The following is a 20,960-nucleotide window of genomic DNA, read 5'->3' on the forward strand; positions in this document are numbered from 1 at the left end:
GAGGCTCTAGACCCTTCCAGAGCTGAGATATCGAAAATCAAAATTTCAACCAGAAAAAAAAAACGACAGTGTTACCCCTTACGTTTTTTTTTTTTGGGCGAAAAATTAAGTATTCCCAATCTTCTCAAAACTCTGGATTCTGATAGAGGGCCATGAGACTTAGACCTGAGTGCAACAATGGAGGCTCTAGACACTTCCAGAGCTGAGATATCGAAACTCAAAATTTCGACCAGAAAAAAAAACAACAGTGTTACCCCTTACGTTTTTTTTTTGGGGCGAAAAATTAAGTATTCCCAATCTTCTCAAAACTCTGGATTTTGATAGAGGGCCATGAGACTTAGACCTGAGTGCAACAATGGAGGCTCTAGACCCTTCCAGAGCTGAGATATCGAAACTCAAAATTTCGATCAGAAAAAAAAACGACAGTGCTACCCCTTACGTTTTATTTTTTTGGGCGAAAAATTAAGTATCCCCAATCTTCTCAAAACTCTGGATTCTGATAGAGGGCCATGAGACTTAGACCTGAGTGCAACCATGGAGGCTCTAGACCCTTCCAGAGCTGAGATATCGAAAATCAAAAGTTCGACCAGAAAAAAAAAACGACAGTGTTACCTCTTACGTTTTTTTTTTTTTTGGGCGAAAAATTAAGTATCCCCAATCTTCTCAAAACTCTGGATTCTGATAGAGGGCCATGAGACTTAGACCTGAGTGCAACAATGGAGGCTCTAGACCCTTCCAGAGCTGAGATATCGAAAATTGAAATTTCGACCAGAAAAAAAAACGACAGTGTTACCCCTTACGTTTTTTTTTTTTTGGTGAAAAAATAAGTTTCCCTAATCTTCTCAAAACTCTGGATTCTGATAGAGGGCCATGAGACTTAGACCTGAGTGCAACAATGGAGGCTCTAGACCCTTCCAGAGCTGAGATATCGAAAATCAAAATTTCGACCAGAAAAAAAAACGACAGTGTTACCCCTTACGTTTTTTTTTTTTGGGGCGAAAAATTAAGTATCCCCAATCTTCTCAAAACTCTGGATTCTGATAGAGGGCCATGAGACTTAGACCTGAGTGCAACAATGGAGGCTCTAGACCCTTCCAGAACTGAGATATCGAAAATCAAAATTTCGACCAGAAAAAAAAACGACAGTGTTACCCCTTACGTTTTTTTTTTTTTGGGTGAAAAAATAAGTTTCCCTAATCTTCTCAAAACTCTGGATTCTGATAGAGGGCCATGAGACTTAGACCTGAGTGCAACAATGGAGGCTCTAGACCCTTCCAGAGCTGAGATATCGAAAATCAAAATTTCGACCAGAAAAAAAACGACAGTGTTACCCCTTACGTTTTTTTTTTTGGGCGAAAAATTAAGTATCCCCAATCTTCTCAAAACTATTGATTCTGATAGAGGGCCATGAGACTTAGACCTGAGTGCAACAATGGAGGCTCTAGACCCTTCCAGAGCTGAGATATCGAAACTCAAAATTTCGACCAGAAAAAAAAACAACAGTGTTACCCCTTACGTTTTTTTTTTGGGCGAAAAATTAAGTATTCCCAATCTTCTCAAAACTCTGGATTTTGATAGAGGGCCATGAGACTTAGACCTGAGTGCAACAATGGAGGCTCTAGACCCTTCCAGAGCTGAGATATCGAAAATCAAAATTTCGACCAGAAAAAAAACGACAGTGTTACCCCTTACGTTTTTTTTTTGGGCGAAAAATTAAGTATCCCCAATCTTCTCAAAACTCTGGATTTTGATAGAGGGCCATGAGACTTAGACCTGAGTGCAACAATGGAGGCTCTAGACCCTTCCAGAGCTGAGATATCGAAACTCAAAATTTCGACCAGAAAAAAAAACAACAGTGTTACCCCTTACATTTTTTTTTTTGGGCGAAAAATTAAGTATCCCCAATCTTCTCAAAACTCTAGATTCTGATAGAGGGCCATGAGACTTAGACCTGAGTGCAACAATGGAGGCTCTAGACCCTTCCAGAGCTGAGATATCGAAACTCAAAATTTCGACCAGAAAAAAAAACAACAGTGTTACCCCTTACATTTTTTTTTTTTGGGCGAAAAATTAAGTATCCCCAATCTTCTCAAAACTCTAGATTCTGATAGAGGGCCATGAGACTTAGACCTGAGTGCAACAATGGAGGCTCTAGACCCTTCCAGAGCTGAGATATCGAAAATCAAAATTTCGACCAGAAAAAAAAACGACATTGTTACCCCTTACGTTTTTTTTTTGGGGCGAAAAATTAAGTATCCCCAATCTTCTCAAAACTCTGGATTCTGATAGAGGGCCATGAGACTTAGACCTGAGTGCAACAATGGAGGCTCTAGACCCTTCCAGAGCTGAGATATCGAAAATCAAAATTTCGACCAGAAAAAAAAACGACAGTGTTACCCCTTACGTTTTTTTTTTTTGGGCGAAAAATTAAGTATCCCCAATCTTCTCAAAACTCTGGATTCTGATAGAGGGCCATGAGATTTAGACCTGAGTGCAACAATGGAGGCTCTAGACCCTTCCAGAGCTGAGATATCGAAAATCAAAAGTTCGACCAGAAAAAAAAACGACAGTGTTACCCCTTACGTTTTTTTGGGGGGGGGCGAAAAATTAAGTATCCCCAATCTTCTCAAAACTCTGGATTCTGATAGAGGGCCATGAGACTTAGACCTGAGTGCAAAAATGGAGGCTCTAGACCCTTCCAGAGCTGAGATATCGAAACTCAAAATTTCGACCAGAAAAAAAAACAACAGTGTTACCCCTTACATTTTTTTTTTGGGCGAAAAATTAAGTATCCCCAATCTTCTCAAAACTCTAGATTCTGATTGAGGGCCATGAGACTTAGACCTGAGTGCAACAATGGAGGCTCTAGACCCTTCCAGAGCTGAGATATCGAAAATCAAAATTTCGACCAGAAAAAAAAAACGACAGTGTTACCCCTTACGTTTTTTTTTTGGGTGAAAAATTAAGTATCCCCGATCTTCTCAAAACTATTGATTCTGATAGAGGGCCATGAGACTTAGATCTGAGTGCAACAATGGAGGCTCTAGACCCTTCCAGAGCTGAGATATCGAAAATCAAAATTTCGACCAGAAAAAAAAACGACAGTGTTACCCCTTACGTTTTTTTTTTTTGGGGCGAAAAATTAAGTATCCCTAATCTTCTCAAAACTCTGGATTCTGATAGAGGGCCATGAGACTTAGACCTGAGTGCAACAATGGATTTTCTAGACCCTTCCAGAGCTGAGATATCGAAAATCAAAATTTCGACCAGAAAAAAAAACGACAGTGTTACCCCTTACGTTTTTTTTTTTGGGCGAAAAATTAAGTATCCCCAATCTTCTCAAAACTCTTGATTCTGATAGAGGGCCATGAGACTTAGACCTGAGTGCAACAATGGAGGCTCTAGACCCTTCCAGAGCTGAGATATCGAAAATCAAAATTTCGACCAGAAAAAAAACGACAGTGTTACCCCTTACGTTTTTTTTTGGGGCGAAAAATTAAGTATCCCCAATCTTCTCAAAACTCTGGATTCTGATAGAGGGCCATGAGACTTAGACCTGAGTGCAACAATGGAGGCTCTAGACCCTTCCAGAGCTGAGATATCGAAACTCAAAATTTCGACCCGAAAAAAAAAACGACAGTGTTACCCCTTACGTTTTGTTTTTTTTTGGGTGAAAAATTAAGTATCCCCAATCTTCTCAAAACTCTGGATTTTGATAGAGGGCCATGAGACTTAGACCTGAGTGCAACAATGGAGGCTCTAGACCCTTCCAGAGCTGAGATATCGAAACTCAAAATTTCGACCAGAAAAAAAAACAACAGTGTTACCCCTTACATTTTTTTTTTTTGGGCGAAAAATTAAGTATCCCCAATCTTCTCAAAGCTCTAGATTCTGATAGAGGGCCATGAGACTTAGACCTGAGTGCAACAATGGAGGCTCTAGACCCTTCCAGAGCTGAGATATCGAAACTCAAAATTTCGACCAGAAAAAAAAACAACAGTGTTACCACTTACATTTTTTTTTTTTGGGCGAAAAATTAAGTATCCCCAATCTTCTCAAAACTCTAGATTCTGATAGAGGGCCATGAGACTTAGACCTGAGTGCAACAATGGAGGCTCTAGACCCTTCCAGAGCTGAGATATCGAAAATCAAAATTTCGACCAGAAAAAAAAAAGACATTTTTACCCCTTACGTTTTTTTTTTGGGGCGAAAAATTAAGTATCCCCAATCTTCTCAAAACTCTGGATTCTGATAGAGGGCCATGAGACTTAGACCTGAGTGCAACAATGGAGGCTCTAGACCCTTCCAGAGCTGAGATATCGAAAATCAAAATTTCGACCAGAAAAAAAAACGACAGTGTTACCCCTTACGTTTTTTTTTTTTTGGGCGAAAAATTAAGTATCCCCAATCTTCTCAAAACTCTGGATTCTGATAGAGGGCCATGAGACTTAGACCTGAGTGCAACAATGGAGGCTCTAGACCCTTCCAGAGCTGAGATATCGAAAATCAAAAGTTCGACCAGAAAAAAAAACGACAGTGTTACCCCTTACGTTTTTTTGGGGGGGGCGAAAAATTAAGTATCCCCAATCTTCTCAAAACTCTGGATTCTGATAGAGGGCCATGAGACTTAGACCTGAGTGCAAAAATGGAGGCTCTAGACCCTTCCAGAGCTGAGATATCGAAACTCAAAATTTCGACCAGAAAAAAAAACAACAGTGTTACCCCTTACATTTTTTTTTTGGGGCGAAAAATTAAGTATCCCCAATCTTCTCAAAACTCTAGATTCTGATAGAGGGCCATGAGACTTAGACCTGAGTGCAACAATGGAGGCTCTAGACCCTTCCAGAGCTGAGATATCGAAAATCAAAATTTCGACCAGAAAAAAAAAACGACAGTGTTACCCCTTACGTTTTTTTTTTTGGGTGAAAAATTAAGTATCCCCGATCTTCTCAAAACTATTGATTCTGATAGAGGGCCATGAGACTTAGATCTGAGTGCAACAATGGAGGCTCTAGACCCTTCCAGAGCTGAGATATCGAAAATCAAAATTTCGACCAGAAAAAAAAACGACAGTGTTACCCCTTACGTTTTTTTTTTTGGGTGAAAAATTAAGTATACCCAATCTTCTCAAAACTCTGGATTCTGATAGAGGGCCATGAGACTTAGACCTGAGTGCAACAATGGATTTTCTAGACCCTTCCAGAGCTGAGATATCGAAAATCAAAATTTCGACCAGAAAAAAAAACGACAGTGTTACCCCTTACGTTTTTTTTTGGGGCGAAAAATTAAGTATCCCCAATCTTCTCAAAACTCTGGATTCTGATAGAGGGCCATGAGACTTAGACCTGAGTGCAACAATGGAGGCTCTAGACCCTTCCAGAGCTGAGATATCGAAAATCAAAATTTCGACCAGAAAAAAAAACGACAGTGTTACCCCTTACGTTTTTTTTTTGGGGTGAAAAATTAAGTATACCCAATCTTCTCAAAACTCTGGATTCTGATAGAGGGCCATGAGACTTAGACCTGAGTGCAACAATGGAGGCTCTAGACCCTTCCAGGGTTGAGATATCGAAAATTGACATTTCGACCAGAAAATAAAACGACAGTGTTACCCCTTACGTTTTTTTTGGGTGAAAAATTAAGTTTCCCTAATCTTCTCAAAACTCTGGATTCTGATAGAGGGCCATGAGACTTAGACCTGAGTGCAACAATGGATTTTCTAGACCCTTCCAGGGTTGAGATATCGAAAATCAAAATTTCGACCAGAAAAAAAAACGACAGTGTTACCCCTTACGTTTTTTTTTTTGGGGCGAAAAATTAAGTATTCCCCATCTTTTTAAAAACTCTGGATTCTGATAGAGGGCCATGAGACTTAGACCCGAGTGCAACAATGGAGGCTCTAGACCCTTCCAGAGCTGAGATATCGAAACTCAAAATTTCGACCAGAAAAAAAAACGACAGTGTTACCCCTTACGTTTTTTTTTTTTTTGGTTGAAAAATTAAGTATCCCTAATCTTCTCAAAACTCTGGATTCTGATAGAGGGCCATGACACTTAGACCTGAGTGCAACAATGGAGGCTCTAGACCCTTCCAGAGCTGAGATATAGAAACTCAAAATTTCGACCAGAAAAAAACAACAACAACAGTGTTACCCCTTACGTTTTTTTGGGGGGGCAAAAATTTAAGTATCCCCAATCTTCTCAAAACTCTGGATTCTGATAGAGGGCCATGAGACTTAGACCTGAGTGCAACAATGGAGGCTCTAGACCCTTCCAGAGCTGAGATATCGAAACTCAAAATTTCGACCAGAAAAAAAAAACAACAACAGTGTTACCCCTTACGTTTTTTTGGGGGGGCGGAAAATTAAGTATCCCCAATCTTCTCAAAACTCTTGATTCTGATAGAGGGCCATGAGACTTAGACCTGAGTGCAACAATGGAGGCTCTAGACCCTTCCAGAGCTGAGATATCGAAAATCAAAATTTCGACCAGAAAAAAAACCCGACAGTGTTACCCCTTACGTTTTTTTTGGGGGGCGAAAAATTAAGTATCCCCAATCTTCTCAAAACTCTGGATTCTGATAGAGGGCCATGAGACTTAGACCTGAGTGTAACAATGGAGGCTCTAGACCCTTCCAGAGCTGAGATATCGAAACTCAAAATTTCGACCAGAAAAAAAAACGACAGTGTTACCCCTTACGTTTTTTTTTTGGGCGAAAAATTAAGTATACCCAATCTTCTCAAAACTCTGGATTCTGATAGAGGGCAATGAGACTTAGACCTGAGTGCAACAATGGAGGCTCTAGACCCTTCCAGAGCTGAGATATCAAAAAATCAAAATTTCGACCAGAAAAAAAAACGACAGTGTTACCCCTTACGTTTTTTTTTTTTGGGCGAAAAATTAAGTATCCCCAATCTTCTCAAAACTCTGGATTCTGATAGAGGGCCATGAGACTTAGACCTGAGTGCAACAATGGAGGCTCTAGACCCTTCCAGAGCTGAGATATCGAAAATTGACATTTCGACCAGAAAAAAAAACAACAGTGTTACCCCTTACGTTTTTTTTTTGGGTGAAAAATTAAGTTTCCCTAATCTTCTCAAAACTCTGGATTCTGATAGAGGGCCATGAGACTTAGACCTGAGTGCAACAATGGAGGCTCTAGATCCTTCCAGAGCTGAGATATCGAAACTCAAAATTTCGACCAGAAAAAAAACAACAACAGTGTTACCCCTTACGTTTTTTTTTTTTTGGGCGAAAAATTAAGTATTCCCAATCTTCTCAAAACTCTGGATTCTGATAGAGGGCCATGAGACTTAGACCCGAGTAAAACAATGGAGGCTCTAGACCCTTCCAGAGCTGAGATATCGAAACTCAAAATTTCGACCAGAAAAAAAAAACGACAGTGTTACCCCTTACGTTTTTTTTGGGCGAAAAATTAAGTATCCCCAATCTTCTCAAAACTCTGGATTCTGATAGAGGGCCATGAGACTTAGACCTGAGTGCAACAATGGAGGCTCTAGACCCTTCCAGAGCTGAGATATCAAAAAATCTAAATTTCGACCAGAAAAAAAAACGACAGTGTTACCCCTTACGTTTTTTTTGGGCGAAAAATTAAGTATACCCAATCTTCTCAAAACTCTGGATTCTGATAGAGGGCAATGAGACTTAGACCTGAGTGCAACAATGGAGGCTCTAGACCCTTCCAGAGCTGAGATATCAAAAAATCAAAATTTCGACCAGAAAAAAAAAACGACAGTGTTACCCCTTACGTTTTTTTTTTTTGGGCGAAAAATTAAGTATCCCCAATCTTCTCAAAACTCTGGATTCTGATAGAGGGCCATGAGACTTAGACCTGAGTGCAACAATGGAGGCTCTAGACCCTTCCAGAGCTGAGATATCGAAAATTGACATTTCGACCAGAAAAAAAAACAACAGTGTTACCCCTTACGTTTTTTTTTTGGGTGAAAAATTAAGTTTCCCTAATCTTCTCAAAATTTTGGATTCTGATAGAGGGCCATGAGACTTAGACCTGAGTGCAACAATGGAGGCTCTAGATCCTTCCAGAGCTGAGATATCGAAACTCAAAATTTCGACCAGAAAAAAAACAACAACAGTGTTACCCCTTACGTTTTTTTTTTTTTTGGGCGAAAAATTAAGTATTCCCAATCTTCTCAAAACTCTGGATTCTGATAGAGGGCCATGAGACTTAGACCCGAGTAAAACAATGGAGGCTCTAGACCCTTCCAGAGCTGAGATATCGAAACTCAAAATTTCGACCAGAAAAAAAAACGACAGTGTTACCCCTTACGTTTTTTTTGGGCGAAAAATTAAGTATCCCCAATCTTCTCAAAACTCTGGATTCTGATAGAGGGCCATGAGACTTAGACCTGAGTGCAAAAATGGAGGCTCTAGACCCTTCCAGAGCTGAGATATCGAAAATCAAAATTTCGACCAGAAAAAAAAACGACAGTGTTACCCCTTACGTTTTTTTTTTGGCCGAAAAATTAAGTATCCCCAATCTTCTCAAAACTCTGGATTCTGATAGAGGGCCATGAGACTTAGACCTGAGTGCAACAATGGAGGCTCTAGACCCTTCCAGAGCTGAGATATCGAAAATCAAAATTTCGACCAGAAAAAAAAAACGACAGTGTTACCCCTTACATTTTTTTTTTTTTTTTGGGCGAAAAATTAAGTATCCCCAATCTTCTCAAAACTCTGGATTCTGATGGAGGGCCATGAGACTTAGACCTGAGTGCAACAATGGAGGCTCTAGACCCTTCCAGAGCTGAGATATCGAAACTCAAAATTTCGACCAGAAAAAAAAAACGACAGTGTTACCCCTTACGTTTTTTTTTTTTTTTTGGGTGAAAAATTAAGTTTCCCTAATCTTCTCAAAACTCTGGATTCTGATAGAGGGCCATGAGACTTAGACCTGAGTGCAACAATGGAGGCTCTAGACCCTTCCAGAGCTGAGATATCGAAAATCAAAATTTCGACCAGAAAAAAAAACGACAGTGTTACCCCTTACGTTTTTTTTTGGGCGAAAAATTAAGTATCCCCAATCTTCTCAAAACTCTGGATTCTGATAGAGGGCCATGAGACTTAGACCTGATTACAACAATGGAGGCTCTAGACCCTTCCAGAGCTGAGATATCGAAAATCAAAATTTCGACCAGAAAAAAAAACGACAGTGTTACCCCTTACGTATTTTTTTTTTTTGGGCGAAAAATTAAGTATCCCCAATCTTCTCAAAACTCTGGATTCTGATAGAGGGCCATGAGACTTAGACCTGAGTGCAACAATGGAGGCTCTACACCCTTCCAGAGCTGAGATATCGAAAATTGAAATTTCGACCAGAAAAAAAAACGACAGTGGTACCCCTTTCGTTTTTTTTTTTGGGTGAAAAATTAAGTATCCCTAATCTTCTCAAAACTCTGGATTCTGATAGAGGGCCATGAGACTTAGACCTGAGTGCAACAATGGAGGCTCTAGACCCTTCCAGAGCTGAGATATCGAAACTCAAAATTTCGACCCGAAAAAAAAAAACGACAGTGGTACCCCTTTCGTTTTTTTTTTTTCGGGCGAAAAATGAAGTTTCTCCAATCTTCTCAAAACTCTGGATTCTGATAGAGGGCCATGAGACTTAAACCTGAGTGCAAAAATGGAGGCTCTAGACCCTTCCAGAGCTGAGATATCGAAAATCAAAATTTCGACCCGTAAAAAAAACGACAGTGTTACCCCTTACGGTTTTTTTTTTGGGCGAAAAATTAAGTATCCCCAATCTTCTCAAAACTCTGGATTCTGTATTCATCATACCTCTATGGGCCTCTCCACATTTTGTGTTTCTGTCACAGCTGAAGTGGTCTCTTCATCGTCATCCTTCAGTGAAAATAAGGCAATAATAAGTCTAATGAACTGCCCCCTGGTACCCCATCGCCCACAGGTCGCCCTTTATTCAGGGACAGTGCCAGCTCCTCGGCTGGGGTGAGGGGAGGTGGAGGGGGACCACACCTGTTTTACAGGCCTCAGCCTTCTTTCTATTAGAAAACTAAATTACATTAGATACTAAATTACATGGCATCAGTAACTAGTTTAGTAAGTTTAGAAAATATTACCATGCTGGGGAATGTTTTTGTTTCATTTTGACTTGGTTCACACTTCTTCTGGTTCCAGAAGGATTAACGTTTCACCTTATAAGAACCTAACATATAACTAGCCAATTATGTGCATTACTACTGTAATATTAAGAAATGTATGGAGGCCAACAAGTAAATAGGCTACTTGTCTATTTTTAAATGCCCCAGATAATTTTTGCCTAATGACAGGGGGAAATATCCCATTTATAATTTTTTTAAAAATATAATTTATAAAACTCATGCATTTACTCTGTCCGTTATTTTTTGCCAAGCCAACTCTCTTTCTTTTGCTGATGCAGCAATATTGTTTTGTTTTTTGTTTTTTTTTTTAGTTATAATGGGCTTGTAGTCTTCATAAGCAAGCATTAAAACCTCCAACTCAGTTTCAACAAAGTATGTAGCTCGGTTTTTTGTCCCTTGGTTTCCATGGTGACTCCTGAAATCTGCGATCCATTGAAAATGTCTTTATGAACTCGCCGTGCACGCGCATTAACTCTGGGTTACCAATAGGAGGTTGATTAAACTAACTCCTCACAGGTGTTTTGGAACCGACATACCCAGAGTAAGCAAGTTTAGGGTTAATCAACCAAGAGATCAAGGTTTATCTGACGGTAAGTTAACCTTGCTTTCTGGAATACACCCCGGGTTGAAGAAATGTTGTTTTGGCCACTTTGTTTGATATAATCACAACAATTGAACGTAAGCAAGAATGGGAATTGAACTCAGGTCTTCTTGATTAAAGCCCAACGCGTTATCAACTGAGCCACTGAATCTGCTGAGTTCAAGGGTGAATTGGATGGGGTTTTATTGCAGGTTTGGTTTTATTTGTTGGAAAAATAAATATAGAAATATAATTTGACACAAGAGGGCGGTATAGCCCTATTTATGGTTTTGAGTTTAAACTAAACCGTGACATCTACACATTTTCCAAAGTGGACCAACATGATTATTTCACGTCTTGTCTGATACGGGTTGGGCACTGAAGTTACAGGAGTTTCTTCCCGCAACGGAACTAGGTCGAGTATTTAAAAGGTTATGGTTAACACCGTTAACGTGGTTTAACGTCGATGTAATACATTGTTTTAGCGAACCTTTTGCTTAAACGAGGAGCTGGGGGACGCCCAAAAAAAATAGACATTTTACTCATTAGGCTGCTTCATTAAAAATGTGACATTTAGACGTTTTCTTCGGCGTGGATCCAGGCAAAAGAATCCTTTTCACCTTGAAAATAATAAATGGTTTTTTTTTGTTTTTGTTTTTTTTTGCATTTTAAATCATAGACCATTTCTCAGTGATCGTAAATAAAACAAAATTCCATTTTTCTCGGTTTAATGGAAACCAATAGGTCGTGATGGTAAGATTCAGTTTAAGTGTAAGTTTCACGTTTGAGGGGGTTTAAACCGTGACATCTACACGTTTTCAAAAGTGGACCAACGTGTGTCTTGTCGTGATACCGGGTTGAAGAAATGTTGTTTTGGCCACTTTGTTTGATATAATCACAACAATTGAACATAAGCAAGAATGGGAATTGAACTCAGGTCTTCTTGATTAAAGCCCAACGCTTTATCAATTGAGCCACTGAGTCAGTTGAATTCAAAGGTGTATTGAATGAATTTTTATTGACGGTTTGGTTTTATTTGTTGGAAAAATAAATATAGAAATATAAATATGACACAAGAGGGCAGCATAGCCCTATTTATGGTTTTGAGTTTAAACTAAACCGTGACATCTACACATTTTCCAAAGTGGACCGAAGTGATTATTTCACGTCTTGTCGTGATACGGGTTGGGCACTGAAGTTACAGGAGTTTCTTCCCGTTGCTGACGGAACTAGGTCGAGTATTTAAAAGGTTATGGTTAACACCGTTAACGTGGTTTAACGTCGATATAATATGTTGTTTTGGCGTACCTTTTGCTTAAACGAGGAGCTGGGGGACGCCCAAGAAAATAGACATTTTATTCATTAGGCTGCTTCATTAAAAATGTGACATTTAGACATTTTCTTCGGCGTGGATCCAGGCAAAAGAATCCTTTTCACTTTGAAAATAATAAATGTTTTTTTTTTGTTTTTTTTGCATTTTAAATAATAGAACATTTCTCAGTGATTGTAAATAAAACAAAATTCCATTTTTTCGGTTTAATGAAAACGTGACATCTACACATTTCCCAAAGTGGAATATTTAGGCTGCTTCTTTAAAAATGTGACATTTAGACGTTTTCTTCGGCGTGGATCCAGGCAAATGAATCCTTTTCACCTTGAAAATAATAATAAAAAAATTTGCTTTTTAAATAATAGAACATTTCTCAGTGATCGTAAATAAAACAAAATTCCATTTTTCTCGGTTTAAGGAAAACCGATAGGTCGTTAAGGCAGAGGCGAATAAACATCTGGATATCTCTCCACTGAAGCGTGTTAACGCAAACGTGTAAGTTTCACGTTTGAGGGGGTTAAACCGTGACATCTACACATTTTCCAAAGTGGACTATTTAGGCTGCTTCTGCGTGGATCGAGGCAAATGAATCATTTTCACCTTGAAAATAATAAATGTTTTTTGCATTTTAAATAATAGACCGTTTCTCCGTGATTGTAAATAAAACAAAATTCCATTTTTCTCGGTTTAATGAAAACCAATAGGTCGTGATGGTAAGTTTCAGTTTAAGTGTAAGTTTCACGTTTGAGGGGGTTTAAACCGTGACATCTACGTTTTCAAAAGTGGACCAACGTGATTATTTCACGTCTTGTCGTGATACCGGGTTGAAGAAATGTTGTTGGCCACTTTGTTTGATATAATCACAACAATTTAACGTAAGGAAGAATGGGATTTGATCTTCTTGATTAAAGCCCAACGCTTTATCAACTGAGCCAAAGCATGGGGAACAATAGTCTGTTTGAGGAAGGGAAGAGGGGAAAAGAAGGGGAAGAAGGGGAAGAAGAGGGAAAAGGAAAAAGAGAGAAAAGAGAAGGAAGAGAAAAAAATGAAAGGAAAGGGAAAAGGTAAATCCACCTTTGACCCGTCTGTTTGATTTTTGGTAGATTGCTATTCATATTTTTTAGAAAATTGCCTTTTTATATGTTTCATTGATAAATCACTGACGTGAACGACTTCGGTTCGAATCCCACCTCTGACAAGGTTGAAATCACCCAATATCTTTTCTAATCGTTTCTTAATGAATGAACATAAATGTATAAATTTCATGTGCTTTTATGCCTTAACACTTATTTTATAAAAACTTATTTCTCATTGTATGGATACATGTTTATATTTATTTATTACCCATATGAATATGGAGTTCCTTCAAATGTACTATATTAGATGTAGGTCTATAATAATAATAATAATAATAATAATAAATAGTTAAGGTGGATTTTTGCAAAATCAGTGTTTTGACTCAGGCTCGCAGAATGATTAATGATAAAAAGTTATTACTGTATGTGTTATTTGTATGTATGTAATTTACATATTTGCTTGAGAAAAGTACCCAATTCATTAATACAATCTAATTTAAAATGAAATAAAATAGAATTGAAAGAACTGCAACAATGTAATTGTCTTGGTGAATCAATGAGAAGCACCTGACTGCAGCCTGCAGATCGGGGTGGGGCTACACCTGGGGCGGGGTAGCCCCGCCCCAGGTGTAGCCCCACCCCGATCTGCAGGCTGCAGCCAGGTGTACTTGGAATCAATGGTGAATTGGATGGGGTTTTATTGTGGGTTTGGTTTTATTTGTCGGAAAAATAAATATAATTTGACACAAGAGGGCAGCATAGCCCTATTTATGGTTTTGAGTTTAAACTAAACCGTGACATCTACACGTTTTCCAAAATGGACCAACGTGATTATTTCACGTCTTGTCGTGATACGGGTTGGGCACTGAAGTTACAGGAGTTTCTTCCCGTTGCTAACGGAACTTGGTCGAGTATTTAAAAGGTTATGGTTAACACGGTTAACGTGGTTTAACGTCGATATAATACGTTGTTTTAGCGTACCTTTTGCTTAAACGAGGAGCTGGGGGACGCCCAAGAAAATAGACATATTACTCATTAGGCTGCTTCATTAAAAATGTGACATTTAGACGTTTTCTTCGGCGTGGATCCAGACAAATGAATCCTTTTCACCTTGAAAGTATTATTATTATTATTTTTTTTTTTTTTGCATTTTAAATAATAGAACATTTATGATGGACAGATTCACTTTTATGATGGATAGATGCACTTTTATGATGGACAGATGCACTTTAATGATGGATAGATAGTTATTTCATGTGGGGATCATCAACATTTGCTTCTTAGACATCATAAAGACTGTAAAAGTAAAAGTTAGAAAACATATATCAATAGGGTCCTGAGGACAGGAGTTCCAGTGATCCAATGTCACAATTTATTTTTACATTTTTTGGTGTTCATTTGAGTGTTTATGCACTATACATCATCTAATCATGACTTGATGATGAATTTAGGGTCTCAGGTATATCTACCATAAGGGAGCGCGTCTTTTTCCACTCGTAGAGTGGGAGCATTCGTGAAATTTCCAGAGAGTTGGGGGCATCAAATTCAGGTTTCACCTCCTGTATCATGATCCCACCGGTCCAGTTCACCACACTTGAGCCATGAATGTTTGTTGTTATTTTGTTCAGATTGTCCCACTCGAGATGAAACACATTCCCTCACCAGTAGTAATAATAATAATAATGAAAGTATAATTAATTAATTATTAAGCATAACATTTTTTTTTTCAACTTAACAGAAACCTGGAGAGACCATTATCTGCCAGTTAATGTGGGCTTCCATAACGCTAAATGCTCTTCACCAAGAAAGACCTTTCTAATTGTGTGTTGGTGCATGGTGTAGGCTATGTATTTGTGTAGTTAGTTTAAAAAATGTATGTTAAATAAACCTCACATTACCAGTGAATCCTAATTACATGATGTGATTTTTAATTAATGCATATTTTTGAACACGTTGTATCTTAAAATGTATTATTTAATTAAAATATCTATGTTATATTTTTAATGTGCAACAAGTGAACATTGGGAACAAGCTCAACATGTGCTCAACAATAATTTACATAGCCAGTTATGAAAAATGGAGGAGATTTATCAAATCGAAAACTAAAGGAGAAAAACAGACTGCCTATAAATGTGCTTTTTTGCTTTTTTGGATATCCAGGGTGGCAACCAATATAGCCAGAAAATACATACATGTGACAATATTTCAGGTGGGGATCATCAACATTTGCTTCTTAGACATCCTAAAGACTGTAAAAATACAAAAGTTAGAAAACATATATCAGAAGGGTCCATAGGGGAGGAGTTCCAGTGATCTAATGTCACCATTTTTTGGTGTTTATTTGAGTTTTTATGCACTATACATCATCTAATCAAGACAATCCTCATATCTATCAATTCCTCATGCAAAGACGAAGAGAAAATGGGGTAGATTGTGTCTGTAGGATGTATTGTTCAGATTCTATGTAGGTTTAAAGTTTTCATTTTCCGCAGCCAAAAATCAAGCACGGACACAAAAGATGATACAAAAAAAATCACATATGGGACAAAAATTTGCACGGGGAACATCAAAATTCCTTTTCTAGACACCTTAAAGATTACAAAAAACTAGGTTAAAAAAAAATATATCTTTCGGGTGCAGGTGAACCCCCCCTTCCTACCAGACTAATATATGTCAGAGGTCGCACGCCTCTGGAGCAACTAGGGGTTAAGTGTCTTGCTCAGGGTCACATAGGTGTCTCACAGTGGATTCGAACCCGGGTCTCTCACACCACTGTCTTATCCACAGCGCCGACACTGAGGCAAGTGTCAACAAAAGTGCTTTAGGTGTAAAACAGCGCTAGTCGCCTCTGTTTGAGATTTGTAGTTTTGTAGTGTATGTGCAGCAGATAAACCCATCTTATACATCTGAAAATATGCATATTCTTTATCAGCCACAAAGAATCCAATAAAAAAATAAAACACCAGACACGTGATACACTAAGAAAACTATTTTATTTAGAAAAAGCAGACACTTTGTAGATTTTGCCAGATAAAAACTCCATTAAGTAATTTGGAAAGTCGTGAATTGCTTCCTTTTCGTGTAGTCCACTTATTCACGGAGAACTCCAGCTTGCCGTTCTTTATACAAATCTTTTAAAAACGTGATTGAACACACAAAGGAAATCAGGAGGCGTACAGTTGAAATGCATGTCTTATTACACGGAACCATTTTATTTCTGTATACATAATATACAAATAGAGCATTTGTACTGCTTCAAACAACTAGTCTAAATATCACGTGAGAATTAAAAAGGAAAATAAAGGTAGTATTCCGGCAACCAGAGTTTTCGTGTTTCGTTTTTACTTAAAAGGAAGAAAAGAAAAAACAAACTTAGGAAAAGGAAGGTCATAAAAACGCAAGCATTTTGAAAGTGACACCAATTCAACCTGAATCTGTTCGTGATGCAAGAAGCACATTGTGCTAAATATTTAAAGGAAACAAACTTTCAGTGAAGTACTGAAAATATCACAATAAAAATGGCAGATTAAAATACGAGCTACAACGTTTCTAGGCAAAACAACAGAAGTTTGGATGCAGGCAAAACTCGTAAGTGTGCGAGGGAGGGCCTCCTCTTTCCAGACGGTGACGGGCGAGTCGGGACGCTGGCGGCGGAGAGAGAGAGAGAGAGAGCTGGGGGACACGAGGGCGTCCCGGGAAACCTCTGCACACACACACACAACCAACACACATTCAGTCACTCCTGACAGGACATTGATCAGAAATTGCAATGTAGGGCTGCACGATATTGGGGAAAAATTAATTTTTTTCAAATATGGTGCAAAAGTTCATTCATTTCAGTAATTCAACTTAAAAGGTGAAACTACTATATTATATAGACACATTACATGCAAAGTGAGATATTTCAAGCCTTTATTTGATATAATTTTGATGATTATGCCTTACAGCTATTACAACCTTTTCACAATATTCTAATTATTTGGGGGTTTCATAAGCTGTGAACCATAATCATCAAAATTATAACAAATAAAAGACTTGAAACATCTCACTTTACCTGTAATGAGTCTATATAATATATTAGCATCACCTTTTAAGTAACTTTTTCACCATATTCTAATTTTTTCCAGTTTCACCTGCATACGTTTCTGCGATATTAAACTATTTCACCAGATGATTTGAATCGCTCTATTTGAAAAGATTGAATCCTTCTAGAATAATTGGGCTGATTCTGCATAGAAAACAAACTAATTACAAGCATAGATAAAAGAAATAGAAGAAAGCTACGATTGAAATGAGCCAACATGACATCATGACTTTTGCGTAAACATACACACCACTTTCGAGTCAAGTGGCGTGTTATCTCTACGCATTTAGAGCTATCCGCGTGTATGTCTACGCCATTAACGTCCGAGTGATTCCGCGTGTTTGTACACGCCGTCAAATGTCCGAGCGAAACGAAGCAAAATGTAGATCTACATCTGGGGAGCGATCTTTTTTTTCCTAGGATGGTAGGGGAAGACTCATAAATGCTATTAACCCCAGTGACGGGTAGGTTTAGGGACCGCGTTGGGGTAGGTCATATAATGTAACGTTAAGTCAACGACGTTCATAAACACGCTGAAAAGCGATTATGCGTGTTGATAGCACGCCAAAAATGGAAATACGAATTGGCGTGTCATACACACGCTACTTCATGAGATCAGTCTGAATGAGCAGTAATTTGTTTTTCAGGTACAGATATTGAAGTCTTCACATTAGAAAAGAAATATAACAAAGCGAAATTGACACGTGTAAAAACAAAAGTTTAAATGAAATTTACACGCGTCAGAATCAAAACCCGTTGGCGGCCATCTTTTTTTATGTTGATCGAGCATTCATCGAGAGAGTGACGGCTCTAGTTTTTGAAAAGCGGCGTGGGGATCATCGTCGCCGTATTTGTGTCCACCGGACCCTTCGGAGGCGAACCGTTTGGTTAGTTTCTACAGGAGCTGCGCTGGATGACGGCCGCGGTCAGCGGTACTTCCGCCTGTCCCGCGCCCAGTTTGATGACCTGTAGTCCCGCATCGGAGCGAGGTACACCCTCGCCCTCATCCATCTAATCGTTTTTTTTGTGATTATCAATAGAGCCAGCCTATTTTTTTCTATCTCACGTCCAGACACGAACTTATGCACATGTATGTTGGTAATCTTTACATTATAATAATATTTCATATAATCTGGATATGGAATAAATAACATTCAATACAAGTCTCGAACATAGAAATAAAGTTTTAAGTGATCAAATATTTGCTTTGTTGAGCATTAGAACCACACCAGGCATTAGAGCCCGACCGATAAAGGATTTTGAAGGCCGATACCGATACAAATATTTTTTGGGTTTTAAAATCCGATATTCCGATATATCGGCCGATATTTTTTTTTATTAAATATTGTTGGATTTCACACACGTGTAAAAGAAAAGCTAACTTTTCTGCACAAGATACGTTTGATACTTTTTCTCTATGTCTAAATGTTCACTCCTCACAAGTTTAACTTACATTTTACAATGCAGGGACTGTAACTAGAGATATGCTAGTTATAAATACAGTAATCATTACTTTATTTAGGCAGAAAAAGGTAATTGTGGTTTCCAAGCTCATTAATGTTAACGTTAGCGGTCTTCCACTGATGATAGTGACATTAGCTATCTTTGTGGTTAGCTAGTCTATGATTAGCCATAATTTAGCAATAGATAACATCATACTGCAAATTGTAAAACATACATTTTCAATATAACAGGCCAAGGAGAGATGATTGAAGCGTGTTTCGACCGTTTTTATTTTATTTTTGAAATATTCATTTATCGGCCATTATAACTGCCGATACCGATATTTTGGAAAATGCCTAATATCGGCCGATAATATCGGTCTGGCTCTACCAGGCATTTAGTCATATTACAAAATAATTTATTGAAGCATCCTGACACTTCACCAAATGACCGCAGCGAGCAGCTAGGCTCCTGATTGGTTAACGCGGCGCGAATTGACGCCAAAGTTTAGATTTTTCAACTCGAGCGGCAGGTGTGAATTCGCGTCAAACGCGTGAATGCAATAATAGCACTAACAAACTAATTCGCACGTAACGCGCCGGACGCTCAATTCGCGGCGTATTCGCATCTACCGCGCTACGCTCTACGCCTCATTCGCGCCGCAGGTTTTTTTTACGCGCATAACGCATCTTCGGATTGTCTTAACATTGAAATCATTCGCGCTTGAAGCGCTATTCACGTCCGGTGTGAACTTTGACCCTTATACTTCACATCAAACATCCTGATATGGGACTATCGCGATACCGATATATCGTGCAGCCCTGAAGGAACCTGTAGCACATCCACGCTCACCTTGAGTGTCGGCATACATTATCTGTGCTTCTCTGATGATTTATGGGTGATGAACGTTAAGGCAAACGCAGCGAGTGGATTGGCTCATCAGAACTACATCTCTACAGGTACACACTGCCGTTTGTGCTCTAGGCATCAAAGGATATTGTTTCTTCTCTTCTTTAGCACCAGTGCTGTCTCTCTTCTTTTCCGATTTCTCCTTGTCATGCCTGGATTCCTGTGGGCATCAAACAGAGGAGACACAAGAGCAGTCGGCAACATGAGGAACACGCTTCAGATCATGCCGGGTCCTCAATTAATGAGTGTTTTAGTGTGTAAGGTTTGCTTTAGTCACAGATTTCTCGAAATAGTCACATTTAATCATTTTTGTATATTTTACTATGACTGAAATGGAGTATAATTTGCTGAATACAATATTTTGTGACAAAAACACATCAAACTGTAAGTTCACTACAGTAATGGCCTTGGAAAATTGACATCACCCTTTATTCAAATATTATTAAAGATTTTGTGAGCGTATAAATAGCTGTTTTATTTGTGGTAATAACATAATAAAACATGACAAATTGTGCCAATTGTGTCAGGCTGTTGTACCAAGAAATTATGAATGTGCAAAAACAAGAGAACCAATATAGATAATAACAATTATATATTAATAACTGATTATATGTCAACGTATGCTTTTTCCTGTGAGCTTTTTATATTTCTATGCATTTTTTTGTCACATAGTACAATAAAACCTGTTGCTGTAGTTTGCCTTTTTATGCCAAATCATTTTCTCAAATAAATACCTTAATCAAGTGAAGTGTTTTGTTTTTTTCCCTATTATTTAATATATCTAAAATAAAAATACATTACTCATATTTTTGATGGTTCGAGTGAAATTGTAGGGTCATTAAAAACAATCATTCCCTTTCGGACACGTACATTAAAAATGTATAAAAATTAAGTCACGAGTAGGGGTGTAACAATATATCACAATTTAAAAAACATGTCACAATGTAATCACAATACAAAAATGCAACAATATGCATCATGTATAGTTATACCCAAAATTAAAATTAATGTGTGAGAATAACTCAAGTTTTCAGAGATTTAGTGTCAGCAATAAATTAAACTACTATATATAAATGTTGAATTTAATGTATAAAAATTTAGGCTGTCAAACGATTAATCGTGATTAATCGCATCCAAAATAAAAGTTTGTGTTTGTGTTTGTTTATAAAAGTATGTGGGTACACGGTGTATAATTATATATATAAATACACACACACACACATGCTTGTATATATTTAAGAAACATTTTCATGTATATACTGTATATAGATTTATATATAATTTATAGTATATATAAATTTTTTATATATAACTAATATTTTTTTCTTAAATATACATGCATGTGTGTGTATTTATATATATATATACAAAATAATTCTACA

General features: G+C 38.0%; 1 protein-coding gene and 1 pseudogene across 5 annotated transcripts in view; both read right to left on the reverse strand.

Annotated features, from left to right (window-relative positions):
- The window catches only part of LOC148977469 (uncharacterized), a 158,923-nt pseudogene extending 148,257 nt beyond the window's left edge, over nucleotides 1-10,666 (reverse strand).
- A 5,450-nt stretch (nucleotides 10,667-16,116) lies between these two features.
- The window catches only part of thoc2 (THO complex 2), a 173,314-nt gene continuing 168,470 nt past the window's right edge, over nucleotides 16,117-20,960 (reverse strand). For 4 of the 5 annotated variants that reach the window (XM_039694123.2, XM_039694122.2, XM_039694125.2 and 1 more), the window contains exons 37-39: nucleotides 19,668-19,738; nucleotides 19,522-19,567; nucleotides 16,117-16,845 (exon numbers count right to left, since the gene is read on the reverse strand). In XM_039694123.2, coding sequence (XP_039550057.2) covers nucleotides 19,540-19,567; nucleotides 19,668-19,738 — 99 coding nt within the window. In that variant the 3' untranslated portion in view covers nucleotides 16,117-16,845; nucleotides 19,522-19,539. Of the gene's footprint in view, nucleotides 16,846-19,521; nucleotides 19,568-19,665; nucleotides 19,739-20,960 lie in introns of all 5 variants that reach the window. The other variant, XM_089134684.1, reaches the window with a different exon arrangement.

The sequence above is a fragment of the Pimephales promelas genome, chromosome 9 (genome assembly GCF_988280905.1).
Source record: "Pimephales promelas chromosome 9, fPimPro1.hap1.1, whole genome shotgun sequence".
In the NCBI taxonomy this organism is placed as follows: domain Eukaryota; kingdom Metazoa; phylum Chordata; class Actinopteri; order Cypriniformes; family Leuciscidae; genus Pimephales; species Pimephales promelas.